This window comes from Grus americana, chromosome 4 (assembly GCF_028858705.1).
Source record: "Grus americana isolate bGruAme1 chromosome 4, bGruAme1.mat, whole genome shotgun sequence".
Lineage (NCBI taxonomy): Eukaryota > Metazoa > Chordata > Aves > Gruiformes > Gruidae > Grus > Grus americana.
In genome coordinates, this window is record NC_072855.1 from 66,702,858 (window position 1) to 66,729,139 (window position 26,282).

Below are 26,282 nucleotides of genomic sequence, written 5' to 3' on the forward strand. Positions count from 1 at the left end.
AAGGTATGTCTTTGCTGCATTATTTCAGAGTCCATATAGGAGGAGGTAAGATATTACAGTTCTGAAGCTGACACAGATGTTTGAGAGGCCATCTACAAACACCACCATACTCTACCTCTGTATTCACATTGGCCTGGAAGAGTAGAAATGCCACAAAATACCTGTGTTTCTACTCCAAGGAAATATTTTCAAATAACAGATTATGTGGTATTCTTATTCAAAATATCTTTCAACAAAAGGAAGACTTACAGAGAATTCCCAGTTTCAATACCAAACCGTTCCAACCCAGAGAAGGGAAATTAAAACCAGTCATATGAGAAAAAGTTTCTTCCCAAATAAATATTAGATGAAGTATGTAAAAATCATTAGCCTTTTAATGAATTACTGTCAGACACAACCATAACACACTGCAATAATTCTCAATAAGGTGGAGGGAACTTCACGTTTTCTACCTCCTCCTCCTCCTCCTGCCTAGCCTTGCCACATCTTCGCCTTCTTCTCTCATCCCCTCCTCTTCCTCACACAGTCTGCAGCCTCCTCAGCCATCCCAGATCTTTGAGAGCCTGCTGAACTCCTCCCTGTTAGCACCGCTCAATCCTCTGTCCTGGCGGGAAGCTGACGGGCTATGGCAGTAGCTGTTACTTCTCTCGGTTGCTCCACCTGAGCAAAACTGCCCTTTTCCCAGAATGCAGGCATCAGTCTAATCATGCTGAGTCTTAAGCTAGATGGCATGTTCAGAGCTGGCTCAAATTAACAGAATAAGCCAGATCTCCATTATTTCATCTGTGGTCATCAAAAACCTCAACTCTAGAGTATGCTCACAGTTTAGTTTTGTGCAAAAGAAAGAACCACAAAAAACAGTTGTGTGGCCACAATGCTATTCTTCTCAAAATATGAAGTTATCAACCCAACCAAGTTTTCCAATAATCCCCAGAACAACAGTGTGACAGCACGCTATATACCACTTAAGGTCTGTCAATGCCAAGAAAACCAACCACAGTCCTTGATTCACTCCAAACAATGATACACTAGGAATCTGTCCTGAGAGCAGCAATTATTTTTTACTTCAAATTTCTCAGAGGTATCCAAAAAGATTCTGGTTCAAAAGTAACATCAAGCTTTTTAAGGCTTTGTCAAAACACATCACACTTTGTATACAATGTCCTCCACTACTTTTAGTACCACAGAACAAGCCTTCTGTATTGTATGTAAGGAGCTAAAAAGCTGAAGAAATACTGTCACAGTCAAATACAGTTCAGCTTTTGCTTATCTCGGAAGTTGTTTCATGACTTCCTGTGCTTCTGACATTAAAACTAGGGGGAACCAAACTGCGCTGACCCCAAACATACATTTACAGGCTTAAAAATAATTAAGGTCAAACCACAGAAACTGCTGCTCAATATTAAAATAGACACAATATGCAAAAGTCTCTGAAATTATGGCAGTATTGAAACTAAGACAATCCACAAGCAATAATCATGAGTCTGTGATAGCAATTATCAGATAATTGATCAGTTTCAAATTCATCAACCTGAAAAAAGCACAGTTAATTGCTAGCAGACATCAAAAAGTGCAGAGAGGAATTAATATTTCTACATAGTTTAAAATGATACCTTTAAACATACTTTTAAATTATGCTTTATTTAAAACATACAAGCCTGGTTTGAAATAGTACTATTTCTGATTTAATCTGCACATTTCAGATCTTCAGCACATCCAAGACTGATAATGCTTGGCATTTACAGAACACAATTGACAAGATGACTCATTGCAAGGAATAGCTTACCACTGACTAAAACATTGAAGGGTTCAGACGCTGTGTCTGCCGGCTCAACCAGTCACTATTGGCAACTTTGAGCAGTAAAGCCCCGCAGCATCATTTCCTTTATATCTACATTATCTCATGATGCTTGGCTGTCTGATACAGGAATTTGGCACAAGTACACAATTTGTGAAACATGCTTAGAAAAATAAGGTATTATAAGTAAAACTGTCATTTATACTATTGTAAGCAAGGTATGTAGGTAAGTTTACTTTGCGGCTGGCATTATACATGTGGCTGACACAGACTAGTAATATAGCTGCAAATACAACTCTCTATATCAAACTCCATAGTTCACAGTCACACAAGTGACGCTTTAAATTCAAGGTAATGCCAGATTTATTTTGTTACGTGAAAAGGTATTCTACTTCCTCCTCACCATCTTTCTCTCATGAGCAGACAGACTGGACAGACAGCTCAATGCTGCCATCTCTCTCTACAGCTCAGATTAGCAACTCCGGTAGTTCTAAAATCAAGACAAACACTGCTCTGGCAAACACCTACAACAGCCTCGCAGAAGGTACAACCAACTACTTGCACACAAAACATGCACAGAGTCTTTACTACCACAGCAAACAGCTCTTTGATGTTTCTATAAACTTCTACCCCGTTGTATTAGCCTCAGTACAGAATTATAAATAAAGTACTCCAAACGTAATCCCAAAATGTTCTCTCAGAGACAAAACACCAGCGCACATCCAACCAGCATCGTGCTCAGTATGTGAGAGACAGGCTGCATATCTTTATGTCTCAGCCTCTCCTACCAGGTAAAGCACAGCCAATGTCTTATGAGGCAATGCTGAATCAGAAGCTTACATGTATTTTAACCAAGACACTGCCTTTGATTCTTCTATTCATTCAGAGCAAATAATTTCCTTCTTGGCTTTATAAAAGGGAACATAACAGAGAAAAAATTATCCAGCCATTGACAAGTTTATGTTCAATATCTCTGTTATGCTCCTCTCTCTGTGAATACCAGACTTTTTCTGCTATGACATGACAAGACTATTCTCAGTTTCCACCCACACTAGACTGTCCTCTCTTTCCACCCACGCCAACCTCACACCCATTATGATTAAAAGAGATTAAAACATGGCACACAAGCACAGTCTCTGAAGAGGCATCTGTCCTGTTTTCTTCTGCTGAACATAACTTGCCTTTGATGTGTTATCATTAAAGTAAAATAATCAAGTAAAAATTGTTTTAAGAACAAGTATAGGTATAAAATCTGCAGCCTGAAAGATGGGTTTTCTTCATCATACAACTACTTGGCCAAACTCTTCTGAGGCAAACAACTGAATGTTCTCTTGGTCCTCGGTTTAGCTCAGCAGACATCAGCAGAAGGTCCTGCAGGTTCTGCAGAAAACAAACTTATCCCTTAGGAATACTTCAGTTAGTTTCATGGATGAAGTCAGGCTTGTTAGGCTTTGGTTTTTTTTAATGCAGTTGATGTTAAGTTCACAATTGGTAAGCAGAAAATCATTAACAACTGCTTGAAATGCAATGGATGAATCAAGTTCATTGAAACAGCTAGGTGGATTGCTGAGTTCCTGGAAGACAGTACCTCACCTAAACCCATTCTTGAAACCCTGGGAAAAGAAATATTTATTGAATACTCATTTATTTTCTTCCTTTAGTACTCCCCAAAACAAAATTAATAGATAAAAGTCATTTGCATTGGTAGTAATTACCACAAAGCACTCTACTGACTGCAGGTCTTACAAAGGCTGTGCACAAGTGACAGTGAAGCTGCAAGGTCTCCAAGGAGAGGAAATACTGCAGCTAACTTTGGTAACTTTAATTCTCTGCCAAGTATGCTTCAGGGCAGATCCCACTGGAGGCACACATGCTTCTAACCCACGCAGACTTATCATCTGTCTTGAACAACAATAGTAGGTGGGGTTACACATATTTTGCACCTTCTTACATGCCCCTAAATCAAGACATAAAGGATGGAGTGCACTTGAACCACTGCTTAGTTTAACCTACCTACCCCACAGGCATGAGAAGAAACCCCGTATCTAACCCATTCTTCCAAATGGCCACTTCATGAAGAAAGTGTTCACATTTTTTTCCACAGTTATGTTCTTGATTCACTTTTCTTGCAGAGTATCAAAGAAAGGGAAAGAAAAAAAAAAAGACTACTTGAAGAAAACTATGTGAACACACCTATAGATAATAAACCAAAATATAGTGTACTCCACACTGCTTACAGTAAGCATGATTCATAAGGTATTGTAAGGTAACCATCTCTGTGCTATAGACCAGTCTTTCATTACATGATCACACACTACCCTTTTCATAAAATCTGCCTCATCCAGTGCAAAGAGAAGATCCAGTCTATAATAAAGCAGGGTTTTGCAGTGAAGGCAATTTATCTGTAGGGTGTCAGCATTATCTGCAGTATTTCCCAGCTAAAATATTCACATTGTAAATGCCCATAACTGAAATTTTCAAGTGATGAGACAGGTAAACCTTATTATAAAAAATATTCAAAAGAACAGAATGAACAAAAGTAACACCAGACAGAATATTGTCTAATCTGGAATAACGTCCTTAATGTATCAGACAGAACTGATACAAAAGAGTCCAAGAGAAAAAGGATTTCAGCTACTTCTTGTTTAAAATGCTAAATTCTCAGTATCAGAAAGGCTGCTCAGTCTTACTAATAATATTGTATAGTAAGTGCATACACGGAAGACACTGCTTTTAACTAAGACCCTGCACTGACAGGAAGTGTGACCAACCCATTCTTCTGTTCAGCTATCTTATTTAGGCTGGACTGTGATGCAAAGAAAGATATAAATATTCTGCCCTGTGCAATGGTAAAGAAAAAGATACAATTCCTGAAAAATCATTGGGCACCCTGATCTAGTGGAGGGTGTCCCTGCCCATGGCAGGGGAGTTGGAATTAGATGATCTTTGAGATGCCTTCCAACCCAAACTATTCTACAATTCTATGATAAGTATCCCCCTTAGAACAGGAAGGAAAGTCAACAATTTAGGAGAAAAACAAAACACTGGGAAACCCGTCCTGGTTCCTTGCGAAAATTAACTCTATCCTAGCCTAAACCGGGACAATCACACAGAAAAATTTCAACTTCTCTTTTAACAAACTAAGAAACACACCGTAATCAATTACATATTTTCATCTCTTCGCCTCTTTTTTAAAAAACACAACCAAGTTCCCCACACAATACCATATACAATGCAGCGAGCTTCAAAGCAGCTGGGTCACCTCACATTTCAGTATGTCCATACAAGGACTGTTGTCTCCTCATATGTTAGCAATATCAAAAGCTGATACTATCCAGTACCCAAGTTACACAGGGTCTGTGACACAGAGCCTCTCCATAATCACAATCCCAACTACCTCTTGAATACTGTCTGCATACTCACCTTTCTCTTCTGTCTCCAATTTTGGAGGTACAACAATGAGTACTTAGAATCATCAAATGGTTTGGGTTGGAAGGGACCTTAAAGATCATCTAGCTCCAACCCCCCTGCTGTGGGCAGGGACACCCTCCACTAGACCACGTTGCCCAAAGCCCCATCCAACCTGGTCCTGAACACTTCCAGGGATGGGGCATCCACAACCTCCCTGGGCAACCTGTTCCAGTGCCTTGCCACCCTCACAGTAAACAATTTCTTCCTTAGATCTAATCTAAATCTACCCTTTTAAGTTTACAGCCATTACCCCTTGTCCTGTCGCTGCATGCCCTTGTAAACAGTCCCACTCCAGCTTTCCTGTAGATTCCTTCCCGTACTGGAAGGCTGCTAGAAGGTCTCCTCAGAGTCTTCTCTTCTCCAGGCTGAGCAATCCCAACTCTGTCACAGCCTGGCTTCACAGGAGAGGTGCTCCAGCCCTCTGATCCTCCTCGTGGCTCTCCTCTGGACTCACTCCAAAGGTTCATTGTCTTTCTTCTACTGGAGACCCCAGAGCTGGATGCAGTACTCCAGGTGGGATCTCACGAGAGCAGAGCAGAGGGGAAGAATCCCCTCCCTCAACCTGCTGGTCACACTTCTTTTGATGCAGCCCAGGATATGGTTGGCTTTCTGGGCTGCAAGCACACATCACCAGGTCAACAGTAAGCTTGACAGCATCCTTACCTCTGGTGCGAGACTAACTCCACCAGCAGTACTTCAATACTTTTTGTTATTCACTTGCCTGCTCAGCTCCTGTTGTCTTAAGTGACTAAACACAAAACCTCCATTCAAAGTCCACAAATGGAATACTAAAATTAATTAGTCTGTTCCAACAGCAAAGTAAAGGTACAGGAATTGCCTACAAGACAGAGTTTTTTCTCAGCTGTTGCACACAAACATTGGCTTCCTTCATCAAGAGAGGTGCCCCCTTCTGAGCACTTCTTGAAAACACATTTCTTGAGGGAAAGCCATACATAAAAGCCTGGGACTGGACAGTAGGAAGCTCCTGCCCTGGTCAGTGTCATCAGTGCTATATCTACCAGGTTAAGTCTTTCCCAGAGATCTACAGGAGACTAGATCACACAGGCCTTCTTCAAAGAGCAGACCAGCAGCTCCATTCCCTTTACAAACAGGTTGGGTTGATCATTACCTCGTGTTTCAACAGCACTAATGCACTTTTTGATGACGGTGAACCCTATCTTATCCAATTGTGCACCTACAAGGAAAAAAAAAGTTTGAAAAGTTTTAAAGCACCATTATAATTATGTCTTTCACTGTAAAATTTTTCTAGAGAAATTCCCCTTTTCTTCTTCACAACCCTATCTAGCCCAAGTAAAGGCTCATTCTAGTGGTAGTGGCTTCACTGAATCTGTTCACAGAAGTAGTCTTTGAAGAATGGGATCTCTGAGTAGGTACGTATGTTGGCAGATGCAAAATGGAGCTTAACAATACTTACTGCAACACTGACAACATCTAAGAGAGTTAACCAAATGGGACAAGGAAGTACTTATGATGAAAAAACATAATCATCAACAGCAGGGCTTTTACTGAGTCCTACCCTAAGCCAAAGAAATTCCCACATTAAAGATGCAGGACACATATATCATTTCACAGCAGTTAATGATCTGACTACATAAAAGCAGATGCGTTAACAGGACAACAGCTGAGATCCAGCATTCCTTTGTTGTTCCTATCTTATTCTTTTTCTTCACATCAAAACTTCATTTAAAAGCTTATATTGCAAAATTGCCCTTCCCCCAAACATCTGGCCTTCTTGCTCCTGGGGACCTGGTCTTGTACCACGAAAATAAAAATCTGTAGAAAAACTTCTATTAATACCACCAAGTTCCATCTTTAACCAACAATTTAAGAAAAAAAAAAGCAAGCATAAATTGCCTGATAATGCAAGAAGGATAACTGTTTTCACTCATATACTTTGCTAACAGAAGAAAGCTAACGTCATTTAAAGAAAGCCATCTCTTCTACTTCCATATTATGGTTTACATTTTAAACACATGCATTCAGGTTTTTTCCTGACCTTTATGTTCAGCTGTAATTGCTTTTAAAACCACACTTATGCATACTAAAAGATGTGTACACACAATCTGGATTAAGAAATTGTGATGCATTTACATACAATTAACCCTTTTTTTTAGTCAATTTGAAACATGAAGTAAATTGGCCAAAACCAGACTGTTTCTTTAGCTTATGTCCAGTCCTAGAGTCTTACATATGTACTAAAATATGTTACTGTTAAAACCCATTAATTACAAAATCCACAAAAGTATATTCAGAACTCGAGATTAAAAACAAAATATACATACACCTTTGTCTTTCTCAATTGTAAAACGTTAACAAAAATCAGCTTTAATAGTAATTCAAATACTTACTTCCCTCTTGTTTTGCATTTGCTCTATTCAAACTGATGAACAGCTAATGCAAAAAGAGTAAAAAGACATAAATTATTTTAAAGAATTTTTTTAAATCAGAAACAAGACAACCCCAATCTTAATGCTCAGTAGGCACAAATACAGCTGTTTACAGCTAGAACATATCACCTCTAACTACAACTGCTCTAACAGTAGGACCAGAGCTCCGTGCCCACTCAGAAAGCATATAATTGCACTTTTTAAGGACTGACATTTTTTAAAAATTCTCAACAAATACAGTTCCTTGGGGAGCAGAACAATGTTAGTTATAGCCACTGAAATTAACTGTGATTTATGTACTCCACGTTCCTACATTTCTCTGTAGGTTAATTTCCCACAGTTCAAGTTCACTCAAATCACTGTGAACTGCTTTGATGAAACCTGGGAATCATGTCCCAGCTCAGTATTCCCAGAAGTTCTAAGCTCACTGGGGAGTCTATTACTATGTGATGGTAATAAACACCTCTGCAGATGAAACAAGATTTTTACAATGATGTCAATAAAACCTACTGCTAAAATCCCCAGTAGCCAGACAGACACATGATTGTGTCATTGACTGGAAAACCCCTTTACTTTTGGCCCATAAGACCAATACAATTTTTACAATTGTAAGAATAACTTGCAGTGTGTTTCAATTCTGCAGTTCAGACTCAATTCCTGATGTGAACCAGAAATTAAGCAAATTCAAGTACAACCTTGTTCCCATTGACAGGGATTTTTTTTGATCTAGTTTAAAATAATAATAATGCCATATAACTAAGTCATGCAAGTCTTGCCACTGGAATGCAGCGTGTCAGCATAAGGCTAAAGTGGACGTGCTTATACTAGAAGACGTTTTCTAGAATACCAACATCATCATTGTGATGAAAAAACATTTATAAAACTTGATGCTGTCATTACAATGAAAAATACCTCATATCAACATTAACAGTTATCTGCGCTGAGCTGTACCAAGTTAACTCATCTCTCCTGAGTTTTATTTCATTTTTATTCTTTCTTCACTGAATCTATCGTTTTGCAAACTACACAATCCCAGTTTATTAACGTATAAATTGGATCAGAAAGCAAGGGTGAGAGTATTTCTCCATTACACTATAAATTAACATTTAAAAAAAAAAAGTCACTTACAGCTTCTTTTCCATCCAAGGCTTCCATCCACAGCTTCCTGTCCTCCTCAGAAAATGCCTGCATGGTCACAGGAACTCCAGGCCTGCAGAAATACCAACCACACAGAGTAATTGCATTCACCAGCAACTGAACACTGCCTTGTCAAATTCTACTTCTAACTACAAGCAAAAGCCCATTGTCCTAAAAGTCAGGGTTGTTCTTTTGTCTTAAATACTCTACACTGCTCATCTTTAAAATAAAAGGTATAGAAATGATATGCACAGTAGGAAATAAGGAGCATAGGGAGGAAAGAGGGAAATGAATGTAATCTGCATACTATTTATTTGAAATAGTTCATTTTTGGTAGCTTGCCGATTCCAACACTTGCTGGGAGTTGCTGAGTTTTGTGAACTCTAAATAAACTTACTCTTGCGTTGTGCTATTACATAAAAAACGGCTTTTGTCAAATTATTCAATGCATAGTCTTCAGCTTAAGATCAGCAACAATGATTATAGTTTTCCAATAAATATCTTATAAAAAATAATCAAGTCTTAATGCAGTATCTCATTACAACACTCCACTATTTTAAGTTTCCTAAAAGCAAAGATGGACCACAGTGGGACATAGAGATTCGTGAACAGAGTTTAATATAAATCTACTTTTGTGTTTATATAATAGGAAACTATAAAGAATAATTGTGTCATTCATCATGTACAAGCAAAGAGACTTAAAAGCAGAAGAGGTTATTTGGGTAATTATTTTTCTGTCAATTAAAGAAAAAAATCATTATATTCAGCCTGCCAATACTTTCGGCAACTTTGTAAATCTCATTATATAGAGATGGATAGAAATAGAGAATTAATTCATAATATTCTCTCTCTCTCTTTTGTATTAAACATATCTTAAAGTAGCAAAATAGCTGTAGGGGAAAAAGTTACCTAAAAACAACAGCACAAAGAAAACCAGCACAAATCCCACTTTTACTTAAAACTGTAACAGTCTACACACCACGTTCACATTTTTACACCTAGAGACATTCCTAGTTTGTTTTCACCTTGCCATGAATTTTATGACACCACACAATTTAATTGCAGCGTAAAACTCTACATGTATAAATACCTTCTGCTCAAAATCTCTTTTTCAGACAACATGTGAGGACGAGGCATGCACACACCCTGTAGCAATCCCATATAAATTCAACAGACCCAACTATAACTTTGGAAAACGGCAGCAAGTCACTCTCTTTTGAATAGTTAAAGCAAGGAAACTATTAGCCATAAAAATGGAATCTATTCGCAGTGACAGACATTGAGCTCTTAGAGCTGGTGAGGGAAACCTTGCCTTTATGACTATAATAAGCTAATATTCGTATTAGTAGAAACAGTAAGCAAAGTAGCTTCTCAAGCCATACCAACTTTTTTCAATGCAAACTGGTCTGCTAGTAGTGCAGAGCTGCAGCCATCAGAAACATGAAAACTTAATCACTCGCTAGAAAAAAAAAATACCCGAAGTAATTAACTAAATTAATTAAAAAAAACCCACATGCTGATTTGTTTTTTTCTTGTCTACTTTATTTTACTAGTTAAAACTAAAACCACGAGTTACTTTTATGCAGGGCAAACTTTCCTTCACTAAAATTATAGCTATCAAGGTATCAAAGAGTATCACCTAGAGGCAACACGTCAAACTCACTATTTGCTGTATGAAATATTATTTACTTGTCTTCAAATTAAAGTGAAAAGAGACAAAGCCTTCCTTCCTCCTTGTCCTGTATTGGTAAAATTAAAACCTAAGTAGTATTTCAGAAGGATAATGCTCTTTATCAATAGAAAGTCTTTTCCCTACCCCAAAAGACCTCTGCTATCTCTTTAAGATTTAAATTTCTCTACATTCACCACTGGTCACCTCCAACTAAACATGATGGAACACTAGAAACAGAAAAAAACCATCACTTTCCAGAGATGTAGCCAGGATCCTAGCACCCTCAGAGCTTATACTCGTAAGTATCAGAATTTAAAGAAAAAAGAATCATCTCGGCCTTCTTTTTAAAAGAATAATCCATAAATATTCAGCTTGCTCCAAACTATGCTTAAGTCGCACACAAGGCTGAACATTTGCTACTGAAAAATCCTTCCTAAAATTTTACAATCTTGCCTCCTTCCACAGCACAGAAACAAAGAAAACCCCATGGCCAGCTGTCAATCTGTATGTTATATTTATACTTGGACAAGCCGAGGGATAAGTATGCCCTGAACTGATACCAAGGAAACAAGCTAATGGCCTGCAGCACAGAACTAATCTCCATGGGAACATCTCAGTACTACACACATATATTATTAAAAGAAAAATGTCTGATATCAAGGTCACAGTGGACCAGTTGTGTCTATTATATCTGGATAGAAAGATAGATTAGATTTTTCCCAGAAAAGAGAATGAAAAATTGTTTTGTGGGATCAAGGAAACACTGTTCTCCATCCATCTCTGTTTAACTCCAGATACCCTGTTGAGCAGAGATGACACACAGAGGGGGGTAGACTGACATTTCTCATGGAACTTTTTTAGCTACTTTATCAGACTGGTTTGAAATCTGTTATTCATACTGAACAATACATTGACCCAAGAGGAGCTGATGTCAAGACCTTAAATCTCTACTCCCTCTCCTACTGTTGGGACACAGTGTTAGAAGAGTTAAGCCACATCCCCCTCAAATCAAAGATGCAAGTTCAAACCATGCTGTAGACTTGTGACAAATGCCACCTAAGCTGTAAATGAGTATCTTGCCACCTGCCATGTGAGCTGGAAGTTTTCAGATGCAGTGGTAGTTTTGAATTCCTTTACCCATTGCTTGTTAGAGGAACAGACATGCCTTACGGAGGCCAGTCGGACTGGCCACACAAGCTAGGCATCGCCTCTGACCTAAGACTGTGCACGTGTGTATGTTCCTTACCACAAACATATTTAGAGACCACTAGTGATCACAGGACAGAGGGGCCTGGCAGCATTGGCCACACTGCATTTAAAGTGATGGGCACTATGAATCTGATGGGGAAAAAAACCCCAAAACCTATAAAACTTGAAGACCTGCTACATGATAAGTTAGAATGTAATTATTTGGTATAAGTAAAAAGCAAATGTATTGGTTAAAAACAGTGCAGAAGGGGTGGATGCAAAAACTCAGCAACAGTCCACTAATTTATATCTAGCACTTAATGGCCCTGTTCTGCACAGATACCATCTGCACCAAAACAACGTGGCAGTACCACAGCCATGTTTATTTCCAGTATCCCATTAAGTTGGATTCTCTCACCTTCATAAATGAAGACTACAATGCTGACAAAAAGCAATATTTATCATATTTTAAGATCCTTTTAGCGAAATAAATAAGCAATTCTTCTCTTTTGAAATGAAGTGACAAAACGGCGGTGTTTCAAAAAGGCAGTGGCAACAATATTGAAGATGCACTGGATGATTTCACAAGCCACAAAAAGCCTCAAAATCCCAATGATCTTATTTTCAACCTGAGAATCCAGCATAAACCCTCAGCAACGTGCCATTTTAGTCATGACCTTATTGTATACAAGCCTGCTTTCTGTATGAATTATTACTGTGATCGTAGTCTTTCACTATAGCTACATGTACTTCAATTTAAGCCGTGTTTCTTCTCTATGATAACAACAATTCATAATAGTTGCTCTAACTTTTTCTATGCTTCTCTTATACATGAGCTCAGACAATGTCTACATTTCAGTTTAGATCCTCACTGCTTCTGCTACACATAACAGAAAATCCAGTGAGCCATGGCAGTGCTTGCCTACTCCCCCAGTGACTATTTCCCACTGGCAGTCTGAACGAGCATTGAAAAAATAAGAAGAAAACTCAACAGTAATATTAAAGTAATATTACTAACTATTACATATAAAGAGTCTTTTCTGGTGTGTTTCACGAGCTTACCTGTCTGAAGTTTCTAAGTCAAAACAGAATCGCCTGTCTGTAGTATCTATATTTCTTTTGGTACAATACGTAAGGACAAAGAGTTCCTCATCACCCTGTGAGAAGAAAGTTTTTATATGCTTGATCCAGTAACTGAAAGCTTCAGTAAGCCAGCCAGACAAACCAAGTAAGGTAAATTTACATTGAAATAACAGCAAAAGCTATACTGAAAACTGACACTTGCAAAAGTATTCACTCGCGGTTGCCATTCAGGGCTCTGCACAGTAACACAAATTCCATGGTCGTTTACGGGACAAATGCAAAAATACTGAGTCCATTTTAGCTGGTACTTTACAGCACAACACAGTACCACAGTAATTTAAACTAACAAAAATATTTTGCTATCAAGATTTTGCATGTTACAATATAAACCCACAATGAGTGTAAGAGACTTCTCGCATTTAATGTCAGACACAGCAATTTCCATAGTAAAGGCTATTTATTGCTGCAGTAACTAGAACAAAGTAAGTGTTCTTTACTATCTGTAATTTGTTGTACAGAACAAGCCCTTTCTTCAAGGCCAACCAACATTAGGATCGTATTTTACCCTTAAGCATTCAGAAATCAAATAAATTCATCTGTGAATGCTGCATGAGTTCTACTGGATTTACTCAAGATTAACTGTACATTTTAATTATTTCTTGTCTTAATCAACATCTCCAGACACAGGAGGTTGTCACTGAAGGAGTAATTGCATTGTGGGTTTCGAAACAGGAGATCTTTTAATACAGCAAAAATGGCTTCATAAGTGTTTTAGAATGCCGAATGCTTACACACATACTATATTAACTAAAATGGCTTATTACAATTAGAGTAAATCAGGATAAAAAATTCATAGAAGTACTGAAATGATTAAGGAAGCCAAATGCCACTAATTGTCAGTATGGCAGGTCTTCCAGATCTTTTGAAAGGTTCTTCCAAATTCAATATATTTGTAAATATACACAGCCCTCAAAATGATGAAAGCTATCTCCCCTCTGCTCAAAGTAATAGGATATAATACCCTGATAAAATTCCAAGAACGTGATTTTCTAACCAAATTTGAAGATTGGGCAGGGTGCTGCATTTACAGGAATATAGACTCAAGCATTATTTTCCAGCTTCAGATATCCTTTTTCCTTGCAACAAAATGCATTTCATCCATATTAATGCATTCATTTAATAAGTCATCTCTGAAGGTGCTGAGTGCCCTCAAATCCCAACTATTTCAATAGAAATTAAAGCCATTTAAAGATCAACAGTCTTGGGTCTTGAATATTTCAGATGCTATCAAAGATATCTGAAATTACATTCAGTTGTCAGTACAAATTACATTCCTATTAAAATCCTCTTTTCTAGTCCCTCTTCGAGTACTTACATCTCTGAAAGAAAAATCTGACTGGAGCATGTAAGAAAGAAATTTCTAAGTCTATTACATTTTCCTGATTTATACTTTAACAATTTAAACACCCCATGGATAAACCAAATTCTAAATGGTGAAATACTGCATGTTATCTGTACCATGTTCTCTGGTCTTCTAAAAGGAAGCAATTGAAAAGTCTGCAGAATTCTCATCTATTAATCCATTACTTTAGGTTAATGTCCTTAAATGGCAGACTGAGTTACATGAAGAAAGAAAGGAGGTATAGAGTGAAACTACTTGACACATCTTATCTGACACATCCTCTGATCTCGATACAGGGCAAGTATCAGAGTAGAATATAAAAACATACTTACGACTTTCCCTCCTGATCTATGTTCAAATGGGATCATGGTGAACTTCTTTGTCTCTTTCCTATACGTGCAATAGTGCTTCACCCAACTGGAACCAAAGGGAGCAGGCCCTACATAAAACGGAAGCATTAAATAGTATGCACTTTTTCCAGTTTGGGTGTTTTCTTCTCCTGCTTTCCAAAATGATACTTAGGAGTCCTACTTAATTCCTAATAATGCAGTATGTAAAACAAAGGTATGAATTAAGAACATTATAGAAAGTAATACAAAAGTTAACCAGTGCTTACTATTCTAAAAACTTATGTATGTAGTATTTCAGATTTATGCTTAATGACAAAAGGAAAGAATTATTAACGTATGTTTGTCTCACTATGACAAACAAAATTTTTCCCTGTAAAATAAATATCCCCTGGAAACTCTATTTAGGCAGAACATGGAAGCCTAGTTTTACACTTGGTAACCTGAAGCTAAGGAACCGCAGAGTAACACACCTGTGTTGCAAGCTCTACGTTGTCTACTGACTAAGGTCTGATCACATTTCCTGACATCAAAACTTACTCCTAACTACATAGAATACACTTATTTAAAAGCCTAGCCTACTGCAGACAGTATTCTTGAGATTTGAACCATAACATTAACTGTTAAAACTTGGATTCTGACCCTCTGTAATCTCCTCACTTCTATTAATTTACATTTTTCTTTTTTTTAAAAAAAAAAGGTCTGCAAAGGAATCCTTCCCTGATACCCTGCCCCAGAGTATCAGGGAAGCCCTTCACAAGTGGCTCAAGCTGACAGAGGATTTTACTGCTCCTAACATGGAAGGTCTCGCTGCCCTGCTGCTCCCCAACTCAGCTTCAGGCATACCCACCTCTTCTGAATCCTTTCAGCTGATTCTAAAGCTCATCATAACCAAGACCAGTGAACTGATCTCACAAAATAACAATTTTTCTTATTTTTTATTGGTAGTTCTCTTAAAACTTACTTCTGAACACTGTAATACCAATATTTCCATCAAGAGTGTTGCAGGGTCTTCAATTTGTGAAACATTTTACAGAAGTCTTCACTTAAACAGTCATCAATTAAATATCATAAAAGTAAAATCTCTCATCAGAATAAGCAAACAAACTTTCTCTAAGGACATTATCTTATAAAATATCATTTATGCAAAATGTTTATTAAAAAAATAAATTACTTTGTGGTCATTCCTTGAGTGGTAAGAGCTCTGCATCTTATTAAGCTTCTTTAATAGAGTGAGAAAGATTTATAATTGTTCAAGGTATTGATAGGATACGATTTGTGTGACATGCACCTTCACAGCAAGATTTTCAACACTAGCTACCTAGCATACAGCCTGCTTTATTTGACCCTATGATCACAATTAGGTAATGAAAGCACAGCACTGAACCAAGGAAATGACAATTTCATCATGCTAAACTAGCTCAATATTCAGAGCAAGTGTTTGACAGTTCTAGGGAAGGTCATTAGTAAGGGATTAAAAATAACATGAAATACACCCGTTGGTCAAATAAAAATTCCTCAAATTCAGTCACCTTTGCTAAGAACTGTCACACTTTCAGCACCATGCTCTTTTTATGAGCCACGTTAACACTGCCATTAGAGACTTTGAACATTTACTCAGATTACTCTGTTTAATAAACTGTAAATTCTTTGCATCTTCATGTTACCTGTACAAATAAGACTTGTCTGTATGCACAATATGGGCACTATAGAATACAAAAATACACCTTACTTTTTTCCTGTACATAGAGATAGCCTTCCATCGTGAAGTGATTTGCTCTTTTATGTTCCTGAGGATTTTTTCTGATCTTGTTCATGAGCTCCTCTACCTCTGACCTTGTTCCTTCAAAACGATTTCGTGTCTAAAACAAGACAGCAAAAACCCATTAGCAGACAGAGTGGAAGAAAGACTTAATCTTCCTGGCAGATAGGAGTTACAATAATTATAAAATGAGAGGATGATTCAGGCCATTTTAGGATGGTCTGTGCACAACTTCCATATACGTTTACTCTTCAAGTTTTCTGATACTCTTCAAAATTAAAGCGTGGTTTAGACACTAGCTGTTTTAACAGTGAAAAGCATACAAAGATTGCCAGAGCAGGTTTCTAAAATAATGCACTGATCTGTTCAGAAAGAAGTGAAATACTGAGTGCAGAATATTCAAATCTAAAATAATTTAAGTTTCCTTAGAAAAATATTACTAGAGATGTTGGCTTAATTCACTAGATTCTTACTAGCTGTCAGGAAGGACAGGATTTTCTGTGGTTATTGAGAAAAAAGTGACAGGAAGGTCACCAACAATCATGGTAATACCTAGTTTTCTCCATGTACCCACTTGCACAAATTGCACAAACTGACAACAAACATTTAAATTCCAAGCTGGCGTTTTCCCCAGTTGGTACATGTGTTTTGAGGAAAGCAATACTTCCAGATGCATGCTTATGCGTCTTGTTGCTTTTTGAGAGCACTTCTATTTTTCTGAAAATGGATGAGCTTCTGAAAGTGCTGCCTCACCTATTCCCCCCCCCCCCCACGGACAAGCATACAGTTGCATACACTAACAAATGTATTTTTAATATAAACAAGTATCCATTCTTGTACATAGACAGTTAACACTGTGCTCCTGACTGGCCATCTGTACATGCAAATTCCAGATTTATGCTTGGAAGGAGTTTATTCATGGGCACAAGCAAGCTGGTCAGAGCAGCCACCTATACCCGTATGTTTTATAGAGGAAAGCTGAAAATATTCTCTAGGTGATGACTAAGAACAACTGCCGCCTTACCACCAGGCAAAATAACTGCTCTGAACCTTCCCCATATCTATCATCTCAATGTCAGGTCACATCTGTTGCAAATTTTGGAGTTAGACTCTCTGCATGAACTCATTTCCAAGACTCCAAACAATTTTCTAAGCTCCTTTTCATAATTTCCTAGAAGAGCTACATTAAAAAATATACTCTGTACTCAGGATAAAGGCAAAAAAAATTGATAGTGACACACTGTTCATACCTAAATTTTCCTGTCTGAGCACTGATTGCTCCGAGGTTAAATGTTTTAAATGATCCTGCCACAATCTTTGTCTTAGCTCTGCAGTGATCACAAATCCGAGTGTGTGAAATGCACCCTGGGGGTAGTAGCCTCCAGAAACCTCAAGAAAATTTCTGTCTCCCTTTGAGCTGTGACAAAAGTTGAGCTTAACCAGGGGTTGACCACAGCCGCTGCACCAGCATGGCTATGCCTCCTCCTCCCAGGGAAGGCCAAGTTTGCTTGCAGGGCAGGAAAGCGTGGTCAAGGCTGCAAGGATCCTTGTAAGGGGTTGGGTACAGAACGGAGATGACAAGAGAAAAGTAGGAGTGCAAGAGAATCTAGCTGGGACACACAGGACTTACAAGAGAAAAAGACTGTTGGAAGAATCAGCTTACTGGAGCTTGGGCTACAAAGCTGTGGTTGCCTCTTTTTTTTTTCCCTCCTTCCTTTCTTTCATTTTGGCAGGGGAGTGAGGGGAAGGCAGGGTCTGGGACAGGGTGTGGAGACAAAATCCATAACCTAATTCTCAAAATCAAGACAACAGGGCAATTGTCAAGGACGGCAATTACTACAGCTATACTGGCAACTCTCAAACCACTCTCCATATCTAGCTAGGCGCTCTGTACTGAATCTTCTACCCTTCAATTTCTAACATGTCCATCTAGTGTTCTGCCAGCAGCTCAGCTGTACCACAGCCAAGCCGTAGTGCATTCTTTGTTTGGGATGTTTTGTTCATCTTCAACAGAGTGGAGAACGTGTCATGTCCTCTCATGGTCTTTTCAGATGCTTCCTTCTATTCTCTGCTTACCTCAGATAGTTGTTAAGCCTTGCCTCCTTTCTCTCCACAGCTTTTTGAAATTCAGGTCATTCTATCTATTCATAAAACTTGAGCTGTAATGCTCAATCTCTTTTGGGTTTCCTGGGGCACACTATAATACCATTCAGTCAATTGCAAATGCAGGTGTTGAGATTAGGTTGCTTTCTTATTGGTCATCACTTCTTCATATCACTTCACGGGCTCTTTTCCATCTGTAATCTGAAATCCAGCTCTTCAAAACTGTATCACAGCTTCCCTCTCATTTTTCATTTCTTGCTCATTTTGCATCAGCTCCCTTCTATCCACTGCAGCTCCGTGCTGCTCCTCACTCTTAAGCTAAGCACACAGAAGTAAGTCTGTGCTGAAATTTCCTCCAAAAGCACTGAATTCTGCCATGAAAGTCTGCTTATGAAGTTACCACTACTCAGTTTCCCTACCCAAACCAAACAACAGCTCAAGAGGAAACATGAAACTTAAACATATGCAAAGAAAATTAAAGGAATGGTATCATGACACATGAATCATGTCACTATGTGTTACAACAACTGTAATCCTCTCTTCCGCCTTCCTGCCTCCCTGCTAGTTAAGCCATTTCTAAAAATAGACCACAACCTCCAAGAAGTAGCTTCTGTGTCTTAATTCCAGGTGCCCTTAGAGGTCAACAAAACAGACACACCATCATGAATTGCTTGCCTGCAGTCAGGTACATGGTTTATTCTGTACCAAGAGGCCTCTGGCACATCCAAGTTCCTTGGAGCAAGTTTTATTCTTCAACAAATCTCAAGGAAGCAAACAGACCATCTGACTAGTGACTCCATCAGTCCCATTGCTCCAGCCTGTCACCTTGCTTCTTGCTCTCCCAGTCCTGAGCAGACCACACTAGGCAATGTGGCGTGAGGGTACACTAACTAGTGGTGGGCCCCGGTTAGCCTGTCCTTGAAAGAACACATCATTTTGTCAAATATGCCATGGGTGCTAACAGCCAGTTCCCTCATACAATTCTGCACCTCAGATTAACAGGGAAGTTCTTGCCTGAAAGGGCTGCTTCAAGACAAACAGTAACTCCAAATCCCATTGCTGGCAGAGTTTAAAAAAACAAAAAAAAGCTGCAGCTAAGCTCAGCTGCTTTTCTTTCCTTTTCTTAGTTATGGATAATATGGCCCTATCAAGCAATGACCCTCGGACATGACCACCATATACTCGATTCCAAACACATGTAAAACACTGAGAACCTTGGCATGTCATTATCCGTCCCCTGAATTCTCCAGTGTTGTATGCATTTTAACAGACTTCAATCGGTTTTAAACTCTTTTAGTGATAATCCTTGTGTTGTCTCTATAAAAAAAAAAAAAACCTAGAAAAATGAGTGGGGGTCCTTTACTTAGTGTTTGTTTTGTAGAGTATTAGAAATGACGAAGAACTCACCGGAGTTAACAATGATTTGTTCAGTGATGTGGTTGGTTAGCCAGGAGATGGCGCTATCTCCCCAAAGTTCACAGGCAATGCACCAACACCGAGGAAAGTATTGGCAATACAGACACTGTATCTACAGGAACTTCAGTGTGTGACTTTACTCAAAAAATTAGAAAAGGTGTAGATATCAATCTCTACTTACATTTTGTATGTTTATCTGCAGGGCCATTTTGTAATGATTGAAGTCTTTAGCAAGTTCATACCCCTGATGATAGAAAGTGAACAAACCCTGAAAAAATGATAGCACCTGGAATACAAACAAGACTTGTTAGAATGAAAAACTCCATTTACCAGAATATGATTGCTACACATAGCCTTTTTCAGAAAGATGAGAGATGACAAAAATGATTATTTCTAAACAAATTTCCACTAATGCCTCCAAATTATAAATAACTATTTAGATTTGAATGATTGGCTATGTATATAGACAATTTTGGGCAATTCTGTCCCTGGAATTTCACAACTGATCTCTACTTTAAACTTGACCATAGGCAATGTATACTGCCTATCTCCCAAACTTTCTGATGTGGTGTTTTCCTATAGCTGCTCTGATATCAAAGATGTCTGGAGGAAATATTTGTGCACAAGGAAGTAACAAGATCATTCTGTCTTTTAGTCACCATTTCCCTGGTCATTCCCCTCCCTGCTAATGACCACGCTGAGATGCCTTTCATAGCAATCAACTGGTTTGTTCGAAGAAGGAAGCTTTCCCTCCAGTAACTTTATCCATCACTGCTTTTTGTCTGGAGATCTGACCCCCTGTCAGAACCAGCAAATGATCCACATGGCAGTTTCTGACTTCAGTGTTTCAATTTAAAAAAATGAACAAGTTACACTGTATTGGAAACAGGGTGAGGTGCAGTACTGCCTACCTCTCCTGTGTGGTTCGGGTTGTTGGAAAGAAGTGATTGACACAGGAAAGAACAACTTTCTTCATTAAAGAAAACAAACCGAAGAACATATTTAATCAAGTCAGAAGTCATATGCGAATAAATCATTTTCAAAAATGCAAAAAAACCCCCATAAATTTAAAGTATTATGAAGGGGAAAGGAGATAAGAATTTGGTACTAAGTAATTTCAGTTTACAACCCTAGTGTAAACTTCAAATACCAATTGAGCAACATAAAGTTCAATCCCATCCACAGGGAGCTTTCAGAAAAGAGAAAGTAACCTGTTTCAAAACTGTAATTTGAAGATTCATTACTCTAGTCTGGTTTTGAGGAAACTTCACATGGTTTGAAACACAATAACTGAATCCAAAACTATTTAGGATTTTAAAAAAATATTAAAAACTAGAAAATTAAAAAATAAATAAAACCAAACAAAACCCACCAACACATCAACAACAAAAAAAACCCATACAACCATTTTTCACATCATTTTCCCATTCCTTGAAAAATGCCAATATATTTAAAGCAATTTATTCCCATTTAAGGATTTTAGCAATTTTTTCATACAGGAATAAGCTATATTAAAATATACAGCTTTCATTAATTGCATAATGACCAACTACTTTGATTAGGGTCACTTGGGGACTTTTTCTTCCATTATCACATTAAAATAATTGTAACCAAATAAAAGGACAGCCTTGGCCTAAAACCACAGACTTCAGAGTGTGAGTGAATGGAAGTCATTTGTACAATCCATCCTCCCTTTATATCACTATTACACTTACTGTTCTCTTGTTGCTTCATAAAGTTGTGTTTATATTACAAAGCTAATGTACATTTCAGAAAATCTTAGAATAAGCTCTTCTCAGAGATTTAAGTAAGTCTGGTCACAGTAGATGTACAATTTACACTGAAATTTAGTAGAACCCCTTGATTTCTGCACAGATTCAATTGCAATTGAAATCAAACATATCAGACTACCTGATAATCAGCTTTTTAGCCTGTAGCACCCTCTTAATTAATTTATATCTGCACTTCTTCACTAACAGGCCTCTAAGTGCAATCTTCATATTTAAAATGAAATTCCTTACATTAGTCAGGAATAATATTTCAGTGGTTAAAAAGCACAAATGCAGTAAGTTGGACCCCAACATCACCTTCCTGAATCCTCCATTCTAACTTACACCATAAGTTACACTTACACTTGCGCTACAGCACAAGGTTTCACACATTTTCTGAAAATCAACATCAATGAACCCAAATCAACTGTAATGATTGAGGTAAGCTTTAGGATGCCTGGTTGAGTGTATCTGTACTAGGAATTTGCACAGATGCAACAAGAGTGCTTTAAATTCTGTTAAGTCACACAATTGCACGAGTTTCCCAGAAAACAGAACTCCTTGGCTTTTGTCCAGTTGCACTCCTCCTCCATCCCTTATGAATGACCATGTAGCTGAATTCACTGGTACTTACAGGTTCCACACACTCAAACTTCTTCCGCTCCTGTATCTCTTGCAACTTGCATACATACTCGAGGGACAGCTCATAGAAGTGTTTTCTATTCTGCTCCACTTGGTTATCTGCCTGCACACAGAATACAGCTAATGAAGTTTCAAAGACATTTTGCAGGCAGCTTCAAAATGACACATGTATAGCATACAAGTGGCAAGCGATAAGATAATTTTCTCCAGACTAGGATTTGTTCCTTTACAACACAGCTCATTCATTTACTTTTAAATGGCAGCAGCAATTCCCTTTTACTAGACAAATTAGAAAGAAATTCTTTACTGTTAGAGTGGTGAGGCACTGGAACAGGTTGCCCAGAGAGGTTGTGGAGGCCCCATCCCTGGAAGTGTTTAAGACCAGGTTGGATGAGGCTTTGGGCAACGTGGTCTAGTGGAGGGTGTCCCTGCCCACAGCAGGGGGGTTGGAGCTAGATGATCTTTGAGGTCCCTTCCAACCCAAACCATTCTATGATTCTATAACATATGTTGTTTTGAATCATGAGGCTACATTTTTAGAAACATTCCAGTAACACCTCTTCAAGCTTCTTTTCTATGGAATCCGAGCCAAGCCAAATACATCAAAGCAGGTACTCGTGCAGTGCTTTAATAGCATCAAAAAGGTGCCTGCCCAAACAGAGAGAGGGGGCTAGCAGCGTCTCCCATTAGAAAAGGGGGAAATCATCTCTACGAGTCAAACTAAGGAAGAAAATGTTACTGTTGAAAACTCCACTGCTGGTACTGGAAGCTTTACTCTGTAACCTGAATAATTGCTGCAAATAGCCAGAATGCTATTGTACCTATCCCACAACTGTGCTCACTCTGTCAAGAAAACAAATTTTAAAAAGTTCACTTATTGGTAAGATACTTCACAAGTTTCCACAGAGCATCAAATATTTAAAAATTCAGCCTTATTAGCTGCAGCTGATTTTTAGCTCAGCTTTGCTGAAATGCCAACACCATATTGATGGTGAACAGTTATATGTCAGCTGCCATTCATCTGTACCTAAGTCTTTAACTTTCTATCATATATGTATTATTTCATTAAGTTACTATTTAAGGTGTGCCCTCATTAAACTATAAAACTTCAAGAACTGGGTAACAGAAACCTTTATTAAAATACAGTAAAGAAAGGCTACAAAGGCATAGTCTAAATCATTAACACTTAGTCTTTGCCCATGTGATAATACCAAACACTTCTACACTAAATTATAAAAGGGAACAGAGAAAGGGTTAGGTGAAAGGATCAGACACTATCATACGCTCTTAAATACTGAGACTATATCCTACAGGCAGAACAGTGACTGCTACGCTTTAAGAGGATAAATCAAATTAGCTTTAAGACAGTTTTGGCTTAAGACATGCTTTGCTTTGCTCCTCGGTGCTAGAAATCTGTCAGCAGTTAGGGGCATAACAACAAGTGCCGTTAAGAAAATAAAGCACTGATATGCACATCAGTAAGAAAATGTGTTTCAAAAAGGCATTTTGATGCATCCTATAAACCATGCAACATAGGAAGTGAGTTGTCAGCAAAGCTTCTAATGATATATACATGTACTGAAGGGTAGCCGTAGAAAAAGACTATGAGGTGGGTCATCTAGGACATCTGGCTAATTGATAGTAAGACTGCCCTATATACACCAAAGCTCCATGTAAGCCTGTTTCTATCGCTGCTCTTTGTTTTTTGGTTGTCTCCCACAAGAACACAGTACCCAAACCAGCCATTTTATTAATTCCTCTCAATTCCCCTGTAAATAAATTATCACATCTCTCCTCGGTTTTCTGAGGCATGAGCCTCCCCAGGCACCCAGCAAGTTCGCTCCCTGTTGCATTGTAGTTTGTGTACTGCCAAAGAAATACAGAAATAAGACACACACCGTGCCTCAGTGAAATTTCAGGACTATCCCTCCACTAAGAGAGTCAAAGGCTATGTTAATGCAAGATACACAACATGGCATGTTTTTAATAAAATTTTTGTCAAATTTATACCTGCATCCTTTATTTACTCTAGTCAGAAACCAACATAACTAGCCATGTATAATACTAAATTAGTAAGCTCCCATGCAATTATATTCACCTATTTTCTAAGGTTGGGCAAGGAAGTTTTTCTATTTAGCACTCTGACAACATGCTGCGAGTCCTTTTTTTTTTTTAACTGCTTATATATGAATAAATGAATAATGGAAAAATGAGCAAATGAAAAAGTCGGACTGAAGAGTTTCAGAATTTTTGTTCCTGAAACTTTGAAGGACATTGAAATCAAATTCATTTGTTCATTCTAGCCTTCACACATGATTTAAAACTTCAGACTATATTTGATGCAGGCATTTTCTATTTTTCCATTGAGGTTAGGTCTCATTTCAGACTTTGAAATACAGTTCTTTATATTATCAAGTAAGAAATCATAATTAATACTTTTTCATTTTTTCTGCATCAAGTTCTTTGGCAGCTGATCAATTTGATACAAGTACAGGAGGTCCTGACACATGAGCAATGCCTATTATCATCACCACGGCAATTCAACTCCCCAAAAGACACTTGTTTATGCATATGAGGTCATATGTTGCAGATACAGTATGGAGAAGTAACATCCTAGTGAAACTTGAGAACAATTAGAGTTCCTAAGTTTCTAGCTAACTTGTCAGTTACATTAACAGTTTTTTACAACAAGTGGCATAGATTATTTGAGGTGGGGTAGAAGACAGGGAGAAGAGCTATCTCTGAGGAAAACATTAAGTGTTTAATGATACAAGGTCTTAATAGACTAAGCGTTAATAATTCTGACATAATTACATTTTTCTGGGGGGAAAAAAAAATCCACTAACTTTATGCCTACAGCAAATGTCTAGAAGATTTCTCTGCTCTCACATACTATTTATCATTGCTCCAAAAATAAAAGCTATGACAAACAAGGATGATGATAATAAACCCACAGGGACAGAAGGAATGCCAGGCAAAACAGATCTGGTTTTAAGTTAGAAATTGTCAACAAACTTTTTTGTAGCATTACTTGAAAAAAACAGATCTTCAAAACAAGAGAAAGGAAAAAAAAAGGCACAGACCCACTTCCTTCAGGAAGCCTTGCTGTATGTTACATTAAGCATTAACACAGGACACAGTCAATACATACAATGCAATGAAAGTTACACATACGGCAAAACCTCATAAGAAATGCAGATTTTTTCACAATATATTTGCACCTTCTTATTCCCTTAATTATATAAAAAAAATTAACATGATGTTCACTGCTTCACAAACACACCAAGTTAAGCCCTCAATTCAGAAAACAACAGGGGTTCACCACTGAGTTCAGCAAATACCAATTTTCTCACCAACATTTACAGTTGATAGAAATTTTTCTTTTATCACTATGCATGCTGGTTTTGTATTTGCATAAAATATATTTACCTATTCAAAAGCCTTTAGCTTGCATAAAAAAAAGGCAACAATACCTCTTGTAATTGTAGCTCTTTCTTCTTAGCTGATAAATTCAAATGCTTTTCTAACAAACTGTAGTTCCTCTCTGTCTCTTTATCAAACTTCTTCTTTTCCTCCTAGACACAGAAACATAGTAACATTCATTTATATATAAAAATGTAAGAAAAGCCTCCTTCTTAATCAGAAACAAAGAGAAACAAACTATCATAACTCCAATAACTAAGGAAAAGTATGTTTCCAACTAATTTTTAAAATTAATTTAAAGGCTAACTTGAAATGAAATCCCATTGCATCATTATGGTAAAGCTTGTCACATGAATGCTTACATCATCTAAGTTAAAAAAGCAAGGAAAAAACCCACCTCTTCATGATTTATTGCATTTTTCATTATTTTCAGGGATCATCCACATGACCTTGGTTTATAATAGAGGAATTCAAGGGAAATAACAGTTTCCTTGAAAAAAAGAACTTTCTATAACCAACCGAGGAAAAGTTCCAACAGTTCCACAGTTCAAAATCCAAAGCAAACACAGCTCCGTATTCCATAGGATTTCTTTATTTTACAGCCACACAAAAACCTCTGTGCTGAATTCCTGCTTCCACCAGACTGTCATTGACCCCGTAA

At 37.8% G+C, this 26,282-nt stretch overlaps 1 protein-coding gene across 3 annotated transcripts in view; it reads right to left on the minus strand.

The window, feature by feature from the left end:
* ARHGAP10 (Rho GTPase activating protein 10) overlaps nt 1-26,282 on the minus strand; it is a 153,605-nt gene that overhangs the window by 66,468 nt on the left and 60,855 nt on the right. The window contains exons 5-13 of one of the 3 annotated variants that reach the window (XM_054824710.1): nt 25,672-25,773; nt 22,191-22,301; nt 19,969-20,073; nt 16,239-16,368; nt 14,492-14,598; nt 12,737-12,831; nt 8,806-8,887; nt 7,639-7,681; nt 6,399-6,464 (exon numbers count right to left, since the gene is read on the minus strand). In XM_054824710.1, the coding sequence (XP_054680685.1) occupies nt 6,399-6,464; nt 7,639-7,681; nt 8,806-8,887; nt 12,737-12,831; nt 14,492-14,598; nt 16,239-16,368; nt 19,969-20,073; nt 22,191-22,301; nt 25,672-25,773 (841 nt within the window). The remainder of the gene's footprint in view (nt 1-6,398; nt 6,465-7,638; nt 7,682-8,805; nt 8,888-12,736; nt 12,832-14,491; nt 14,599-16,238; nt 16,369-19,968; nt 20,074-22,190; nt 22,302-25,671; nt 25,774-26,282) is intronic. The other 2 variants (XM_054824711.1, XM_054824712.1) reach the window with 2 other exon arrangements.